Raw genomic sequence first — 9,721 nt, forward strand, 5'->3', positions numbered from 1 at the left:
CAGTAGCACAATTGTCTTGCGCGCGCTAATACATGCCGCTCAGTCCACCCAAGACTACATCTTGGGTATGTCAAGGGATTCTCTGTATAGTGACGCTACAAAGCACACCTGCATGGTTTTGTAGACGATCTGGAATCAATGTACCAGTTTTGAGTACTTAGTTAATCAAAACGCAGAACAACATGGAATACTCACGGTCGGCAGTATGGGATTCTCCCTGTCGATAAAAGTTGTATCTCCGAAACGCGCATACACCTCACTTTGCTTGTGCGCCTCAGGTCGTTTACGGCGAGCTCGGTTGTTTTACGTTTCACTCTTCGGGTATCCGATGATTCTGATGCAATGGCTCGTAATATAGGTTGTGGAGGTTGCACTCAACACCAAGGCTGAAAGCCCTTCACTGTTCTGGATCCCAGTAGACAGTCGTATTTGCCTTGTACGGTCGTCTGGCTCAATTACGAACGAAGCAATCGACCAAGTTTGTTTGTCGCATAAGAATAATTTCGACAGACTGCATTTCCGAGGCTGAGAAAAATGGGTTTTCGTCAAGATCTGTCGAGACTGTTACCCTCGCGGACGATACGGACATCCAGGTCTGGAAGAAGCACAGCCAGATTATAGATTTGAAGTTTGAACTCAGCATATGAATAATGGGAAGCGACTTCTTCAGTTGTATGCTGAACGCGTTCCGGGGCACTATCAGCACAAGCGCTCACTTAGATTTACTTGAAGGCCACCAGACGCAAACCAGCCATGGACTCCTTCATTTCGTGTGGCACGGAAGAGGTGCTTCAGCCGAATTCCACCCACGTCGCCGGAGTGACATCAGTTAGTATGTCAAGAGTACAGCGTACGGTGCGGATAACACTGCTTCGTGAATCGGAAGCGTGGTCCCTAAGCGAATACTATTAGTATCTGACCATCAATGTCTGCGAAGCGTTGGCTACCTGGTGGGAGCATAGGGTTAACCATACTGAGGTATACCAGATGATTTCAGCAAACTGGAACTCTCCCACGATGGATGAGCTACATTACTTAGATAATGTATTTCGCACACCTGAGGACCGTATGTCTCGCAGAGCACGCTTTGCCCAGCCCCGCACTGAGTGGAAGAGACCTAGAAGTGGACAGTCTATGACCTGGTAAGTTCGAAAATACTAATCAGTAAATCCAATCGGTCTATCAACTGGCACACCCTGGATGGGCACCCGGGGACCAAACTGGTCAGTAGCTAACGACACTGACATACGTGACTCGATCACAAAATCTGTTGTGTTGTTGTATCAAAGTTGTTACCTTCAGTAGGCAACTAACCAGTTTCCCGTTCCTTCAGAGCAATCCACCCTGTTTTATTTCCCGGTGACCGAAACTGCTGCATCTGGAAACAACGCACCCCTAGTATATTGTTTACAGCTGATAAACTTAACTGATCCACGCGCATGACAAAGATGAAAGACTGCGGTAACTCGCATAGCCATAGAGTGTATAAATAAAAAAAACCCTGGGTCTTTCTATCCCTTTGAACAAAGTAGAGAGAAATTTAAATGACGGACGATATGGATGCATACACGAAACAGCCACATACGTATGTGGTTTTGCCCCGTTTCACGTGTATGTGCCAATGAAAGGTTGACAAAAAACGCTATGAGCCCGCAGTCACATTTTTCTCCCCGCCATGTTCAAAAGATGCGTTGCAGAGAGAGAGAGAGGAAACATACGCCCACTTAAAGCGTTCATATTACATTAAAAAAACTACATCTCAAAAGGTTTGTGACATATAGATGAACGATCGGATAAATGATATCGAAGGTGAAAAATACATTAAGGATAGAAAAGCACATAACACAAAATAGGGTAATAAAATAAGTGGAAAGCTCCGGGTAAATCTGACTTTTATGAGCCGATATGAAAGAGGATTCTGGAGAAGAACGATTAGTGGATAGCAGGACGCGGGTAAATAGCACGGCAACAAAATGCACAGCGCCCATTTGGCAAAGTATATTTGATCCATTGAACACAGTGTGGTTAAATACGAAAGAAATCGGTTAGACATCGCTGTTTACCGTCCACTTTTGGATTGGAAAGTCTTTTCTTTCGTGTGTTGGCCCCTTTGTTTTGTTGGGACTTTGTGTTGGTCACGTTCCTGACGACGGGCTCAGTGGTCATGGCGGATCCCTGCAATTCATCTAAAAACAAAATGTTGATTATTTGGGAGCTAGTTTGGTCAGCTGGACAAGGGACTGGAAACAAGATAGAATTTTAAAGCACTACACAGTTAATCAGCTTAACTAAGAGCACGTTATCTCTCGAAGACCGCCCCTTTAAGAAGAGCACGTATGACACATTGCTGAAGACTGAACTGAAAAGTAGACAACAAAACAGTAACTATGGGTCATTACTTTGGAATCCCACCTGTACAACCAACAAACCATAGGGCCCAAAATTTAGCAAAACAGAGGTGGAAAGTTTACAAAAACTGTCGTGCCCTTCNACAATGTTGTCTTGTGGTGTGAATGCCGAGCAGCTGATACTTGTTCCATGGCGAATGGCACAGTAATCGTTGAATGACGGACCATCCGAAACCCAAAAAAACAAGCCAAGCTATGCGAACGTTTGCACTAATTCGATTATTTGAGATTCTCAGACAAAAATAAAGCCTGTAAAACGCGACTTCAGCTCGATACCAACTTTGAGTAAGTGTTGGTTTCAAAGAGCGATATTTCTGCTGAGCAAGTTACATTTATGCACACATCGCAAACGAATGACAATCCACGGAAGGATATCTATAACTCAGATATGAGCAACGCAAATTCACCAACCACAGACGTCTCCAACTACGGCGTATATAAGCCAAGGGATGGCATTCCAAAGCTCCACACCTGCAGTAATACTGACAAAAACAATCCGCCTTTACTCGATGAATGCGCGATGCACCAAACGTGAAGGGTTGGATGTGAAGCGAAACCAATGAGCAGGATCGGCCGTGACGCACGCGTTTGGCGGGTCGCCAAATACACAAACAATCTCTACACAAGCAATACAATCGCTCGGGTCTTGTGATGAAAGTGATAAATTCCTGCTTGGCAGTTGATACTCTGTTAAGTCTCGTCCGCAGCACTTCACGTTGGTACAAGACATTTTGTCAAAAATGAAATGAAATGTCTAAAATTAAGAATAAGTAGTATATAAAAATATCCACGTCAAATGTCCGAATCAGACGACGTTTAGGACAGGAAGACCTTATTTATTAGTACGTCCGCTGATGATAAAGGAAACGTGCTTGTTCAGTATTCGGAGGTCAATACACACACGAATTGATCCATTTTTCTAGGCTGACTAGCGGATGAACTCAGATTGTTCGGCTGAGAGTTGGAGGTGTATGTACCCTGAATTTTTGTAGTAAGCTAGCCTTAGGTCCCCGCCTGATTTTTATTTTATATTTTATAGGGTTTTATTCAAAGAAACTGACAAGCTTTTACGGAAATAGAGCACCAATGTTCATGTCTCCTGTTGTCTTCACTGATGATGATGATGGGGAGGAGCCAAATCGGAGCAGAATAGTTGTTCGATCGAAGCATTTGTGCCATAGCATCTGATGGAGCTGCTCTTTCAGCCAAATGAACTGGTCGTAGTTAGGACTTGACAGTATCCGACCTGAGTTCAATGCGACGCCGTGATCAGGGTATCCTACCAATGTTGCTTTCGAAAAGATTGAGGTAATGTGACTCAAGAGCTTACGTATCCATATTATATATTGTCATACAGTTTGCACAAGGAGGTACATTCAGTAAAACTATAGCATTTTTCCCAACAAGGATACGGAAATTTCTACAGTAAATTTATTACTATTGTTGACGAACATTATGGAACCTTGAATTTTTCACACGATCTGAATAATTGTCAAATACATACATGCGTGGAGGGCTTTGCAGACAGAAACAAATTCTGTTTGTAAAAGATGTAGGGATTGGTGAGGGAGGTGTGATAATAGTCTCAATGTAGGGAGCTCAGAATCAGTAGCTCTAGGTCGAGGAATTCGTCGAGCTGGATACGGCACTGAATACTGATGTGATAGATGTGGATACCAATGTCTTGTTGATTTGATGGAGAATGATACATAACGATATATAACGAGCGCAAAGCAAGTGAAATGACACGGAGATGACGCAAATGTTTTCTAATGGTTAAAAATATAATAGCATGAAGGACATCAATCCAGGCACAAGTACACTGTAGTGAGTTTGCACCATTTTACAAGACAAATAAGGATGATTCCCACTGATGGAGAACCGCGGGGAATTGTGGGCGATATGGAATTTGTGATATCCTGAAAACGCTTCCTACGAAGCCCCGATTTACTACTTTGGCTATGTACCCTCGGTGGGTTTGTCAAATCTACCTATAAAGCTACAACGTCGTCCTCACTTGCTTTTAATTTTTTTTCGAACAAGGAGATGTTATGGCCAAAGTGGGTCATGTAGGAGGATGATGCAGCAATCTATCTCAGTAGTATCTGTCCGCCCAAAGCAATATACAGTATCCAAAATAGGAAAACGTGGGGTTGCCGCTTTGAACACACGGGCCATCAGTGACATAAAATAATTCGTTGGGAATCTCACTGGAGCGCCAATGCCCGGTTAGCATGAATGTTCTGGGATATCCTGATTCCCATAAGAATGATAAACTGGGTGACACATGACACGAAGCCCACGAGTGAACTTACCAGTTGAACCATCGATAAACAAGGTTCTGGGTTTTTTGACAGGTGAGGCTCTAACCTTTGTGGGAGTCGAAACGTTCGATAAAGTTCTGAATGAAAAAAAACGGGCACAAGGATGCAGATGAAAGCTATACATTCTACAGTGGATTTCATTAAAAAAACAATAACACAGGAGAGACATAGGACTCAATCTGCACCAGAATACCGAATTCGCTGCGTAACACAGCTACGATAGCCAACATCCTCCCTATTGTCATTCGAGTAGCAACGGATACCGTGCGAAATAAGACATCCTGGTGAGAGAACGGTAGAACAACGGAAGATGAAGAAAGAGTGTACGGATGAAGACGAAAGATACTAGCGAGATATATGTTCCAGTGTCCTAGAGATAGATAGAGATGAGCTATTTCCAGCATGACATGGTAGAAATCGCAATGGCTCCAAACGGCAAACAAGGGGGCTGTCTGTTAGCCCGCCAGATCAGCCATTTGGAAGTGTATATCGTGAAACATTATGTCCCATAAGGTGGAATTAGACGTGGGAAATGGAAAGTGGTGGTACTCAAATACATCGCTGTGGACAGAAACGTATCAAGGACTACTAAGTGAAATTCTACGTTGAAACACAGTCAATAAAAATATTCCGTGGGGGGAATATTACACTTCCTGTTCATATTTTTCTCGCTAGAGCCTCCCGGATATTTAACCTAGATTTTACGGAAACAGACGGCTGCTGGTTGTTACTAAGTGGAAGATTTTTTATCCATGTCTGCACTGGTTCTAGTGTTTCTATGGTACTTCACATGGTGGGAACAGTGAGCAATTTAGGTAACATGTCCCTTCTTGGGAGGGGAAGCTCACTGGGCCGAAATAGGGACTTTAAAAAATGATGGGATGTGGTTTTCCAAAGCACCCAAAGGTTATTCACGTCCTAGCTTTAGGAACAAAATTATAGTGAAAAAAGATCGAAATCAGCCCACGTCGATTTGAGTACTGCCTTGGGATTATATTCCATTATTGAGCAGATCCCAATCATGGTGCCTCCAAATGAACGGAAGCTGCAATTGTCAACTATTCGCTATTAAGCTTAATGGTAGAAATAGGTTTGATGCCCTGCCCATAACATCCAGAGCAAACCAGCTTCCGAATATAATAGACAAAAGGTCATTGTTGAGAGGTCTTTTGTCGACTGGCGGACACTGTAGAAGCAATTCCATGTACTGGACCCAAAGACACAATATGTACAGCTTTCAAAAAACACGAGTGTCCGTTATTGGAGGAGGATCATTCAGTACCTGTGCTCCAGGTGCAATGTGAATGAATGAAAGGACATCATAAAAGAGAGATTCATCTGGAATTCAGGTGGGTCTCCCCGGGGAAAACCAAATCAGTAGGTAGTTGGTTAATGAATACCAGCTTAAAACAGTTGAATACACACAACCGACGAATTTCTTCCGTCGGAAGTGCTGAAATATGAAAATGGGGAGTGAAAATGGNGGTGCAATGTGAATGAATGAAAGGACATCATAAAAGAGAGATTCATCTGGAATTCAGGTGGGTCTCCCCGGGGAAAACCAAATCAGTAGGTAGTTGGTTAATGAATACCAGCTTAAAACAGTTGAATACACACAACCGCACGAATTTCTCCGTCGGAAGAGCTGAAATATGAAAATTGGGAGTGAAGATGTGTGGAGTAAAAATAAAATGAATGGGTTTATCGAACCATCGGATAGGATTTGGGAGATCTCAAGTCTGTAGCGAGAAAGGCTTAGCTCATCACTATGATAGAGCACCCAGAGTAAAGAAAAACCCAAAACCAGCGCTGTAATCAGCTTAGTGTTCACTAAATCCCAGATGCATCTACACAGACAGAACACACAAACTTCAGAGAACGGATGTTTCATCAAAAACCGGATGCTCAAAGGTGAATCAATCACAACAGTCGTGCAGCTGTAATACTCGTTCTAGCTGCCATGCCGCCAGAAGGGAGCAGAAGGGCTGAGATGTGGTCATGTTGTCAAAGCCTAGAAAGAAGCTGTCAAGATGCTGAGGTTGCGTCCTTATGTTGGTGTGAATCTTTGGTAGTAAGAATGATTAAACACGGAAGGGTGTAGTTCAGTAACAAGAATGCCACAGGCTATGTGACTGAGCCATTGGTGTTTGCCGCCTCTGAAAAGGGACCAAGACCGCTGTTAAACCATGACTTCCTCTAAATCATTGCCATATACCACTTGAGTCTGTGAGAAGAGCTTTCCATTACTGCCCTCGGATGCTAATAAAAACCTGGATCAATCAAGTAATGGATAACCTAAAAACATGATCAAAAGGAAGTGGACTTTCTGTACAACCAGGACACGGCAACATAGAACGGATTCACATACTTCACGCTCGCTTGCGTCTCAGCCAGGGGGATGCGACCTAATCGACGTTCCGACCAAGCTGGCATCGACTGTGAGTTCCAATCGCCGACCATGTTATTCGCTCGGGTGAGGGACGAGCGTCTCGGAGGTGGAGAGAACCCGGTGTCTGCCCAATCCAAGTTGGTCTGGTAAAGCGAGAAAACTGGCCTCTCCGGCTGGAAAAAAGGAAGACACGAATTGTCGGACTAAATCGAAGTAAGCTGTATGAAGCATAAAGGTCACCATCTGTTAGATCACCCGGAACTAAAAAATTGGGGTTGTTCTAAACAAGGACAATAAAAACGAGTTTATCTACGATTAACTAAGCGACAGGGGCGAGACGATTCAAGTGGGTTTTCAAGCGTTTAAAAAAATAAGCGTTTGTGTGGTCACTCGAAAATCAATAAATCCACTTTTTCTCTTCCAACTTCTCTCAGTTGAAGCAAGTCTGTGACAAATACATTAGTTTTTGTCAGGTATTTGGACATGGATTCGCTAATCACCTGGACAAGTGGCACTCCACAATTATGGATATTTCGTCTCTCCCAATAAGTAAAGCTTATCTACTTGTTTTTGCTGCAGCGGCATTATGTGTTAAATGAACTACCCAGATTCCTTGGTCTCAACAATACCATTTAATTAGAGAAAAGGTTAAGAGAAAATGTTGAATAATAGTCGCCTAGTGATAGAATCGGGGGCGGGATCGCATAGTGGCTAGAGTGAGAATTTGCTGACCGTAAGGTCCGTTGTTCGAACCCGACCTCTACCTGTTGACTTCCCCTGCTTAGGCTTGGGCAACCTGGCAGTACCCCAGACCACGTGCTTCCTTCTGGTGACATGGCAGCTAGGCACCGGAAGGGTGTTACAGCTGAACGATATATATATATATATATATATATATATATATATATATATATATAAGCGGCAAATGCTCAGAGGAAACGAGGCGTTCACATTCAACTCAGCTCCTATATCTCGACAATAAAGTTCCTGGCAGAGGATGATGTACAAATTGCAAAGCAATATATGACATGGGATAATGTGAAAGCTCACCGCTGAGCTGTGCTGACAAGTGACCCCTAGGTAGATAGTAACTAATACACGCAATGCTTTTGAGATTGACCAACTCGTGATCAATTTTGCAGAGGTACCGAAACAAGTTGAGCGGTTCTGTCTGTTAGAAGTGAAGCTCCATGTTACTGAATTCTAAAGAGGCCCACTGCGCTGTCTAACTCTAATTGGAAATGTCCCCTCAATCGATTGATGTTTTCCGGCGGATGGTGCCCTTCAAAATTACGGTGATGGAAACCCATTTGAATCAAAGACGGGCAAAATTGAACAAAAATAGCAGTTCAATTCTTCTGGGGCGTAAAAGCTGTGTAAACCAAAAGAAGCCCGGAGGTCCAGCTACTGCCAGATGGTCTAAACCTAGACAGGAGCAGTCAAAAGTCAGGTGCCGGGTTCGAATCATGGCCTTCCGATCAAAAGGCTTCGTGCCCTAACCACCACGTATTCGGCCAGCATAACCCAAAAAACATCCACCGAACTTGCAACGAGCACCCACAAGAAAAATAAGATCTAGTTGTAGGTTTGAGAGCAGAACAAATGAATTTTCAATTTCCGCCGAGAAAAACCTTGACCGAGATGTGTTTCGAAAAAGTGCTTCATGGTGGTGGACTTGACAGATCATGCCTCCGGGGCCCCATACTTCAGTGGAAGCTTCAATGGGCATACTAAAAGTGACCTCTTGTGCGAAGTGGTCTTCCCAGAGAGCGATAATTGTGACGTTCCTGTTTTTTGTACACAAGCATTCAGAAGTATTTCTAGCTTGTAGAGTAGTAATCCTTGGCTATTACCATCAATATTCACTTTTGAATGAGTGCAACTGATGACCACGACGGTTTTAAGAGCGTTTCGCGTCGGTGAGTTCCGCTAACCAAAATTGATCAAAAACATCCATCAAGAGAGTGGTCTGGTTATTGTATTGTGAATTGAGTACAATAAAGTCACGATCAACGGCCTTAAACCTTTCCCACTCCACCAGCTCATTTCTCGAAATTTTGTCATTCTCCACAAAGGTCATTTATCAGTATGGATCACCAGAAGTGCGTTCAGACAGACTTCTCACCTCAGGGAAGTACGCTAAAATTCTAAACAAGTTGGTGCACTATTCTTATTCCAGAATAACACAGTTTAAGCACACAAGACGACCAAATGACATATTCAAATCATATATATGTAACTCTGTTAAAATGATTAAGGGAACCATCGCGTCGGATTGTAGTGCGGGGCTTGAAATGAGTTAGTGTTAAACGGAGATCTCCCGCGCCTAGAAAACAAGGATATCATAAACGAGATCCGGAAACCACCTGTGAGTGAAAGCATCAAGCATCAGAATGGAACGACCATCACGAATAAGGAGGAACGCCTTGACCGGTGGGCTGAATACTTTGAACAACAAATGTCTTGGCCACCAGCCGGCACTCATCTAGAGCCAGCAAGTGAAGTAGAACCCTGGACGGTGAACGTGGAACCACCTACGGCCTCGGAGGTTTACGACTGCATATGTTCTCTCAAGCGCCACCGAGCTCCCGGTCCGGATG

The 9,721-nt window shown here is 43.6% G+C and overlaps 2 protein-coding genes across 2 annotated transcripts in view; one reads left to right on the forward strand and one right to left on the reverse strand.

Moving 5' to 3' along the window:
- Positions 1 to 1,718: 1,718 nt before the first annotated feature.
- T265_07870 (hypothetical protein) overlaps positions 1,719 to 9,721 on the reverse strand; it is a gene marked incomplete at both ends in the record, with an annotated part of 37,377 nt that continues 29,374 nt past the window's right edge. The window contains 3 exons of the mRNA XM_009173520.1: positions 1,719 to 2,186; positions 4,724 to 4,809; positions 7,101 to 7,294. Coding sequence (XP_009171784.1) covers positions 2,026 to 2,186; positions 4,724 to 4,809; positions 7,101 to 7,294 — 441 coding nt within the window. The remainder of the gene's footprint in view (positions 2,187 to 4,723; positions 4,810 to 7,100; positions 7,295 to 9,721) is intronic.
- On the forward strand, positions 2,743 to 4,602 carry T265_07869 (hypothetical protein; the record flags this gene model as incomplete). The annotated part of the gene is made up of 2 exons (XM_009173519.1): positions 2,743 to 2,939; positions 4,452 to 4,602. 2 exons carry the CDS (start codon positions 2,743 to 2,745, stop codon positions 4,600 to 4,602), a joined length of 348 nt encoding a protein of 115 aa, XP_009171783.1.

Source organism: Opisthorchis viverrini, assembly GCF_000715545.1.
Source record: "Opisthorchis viverrini unplaced genomic scaffold opera_v5_191, whole genome shotgun sequence".
NCBI lineage: Eukaryota > Metazoa > Platyhelminthes > Trematoda > Opisthorchiida > Opisthorchiidae > Opisthorchis > Opisthorchis viverrini.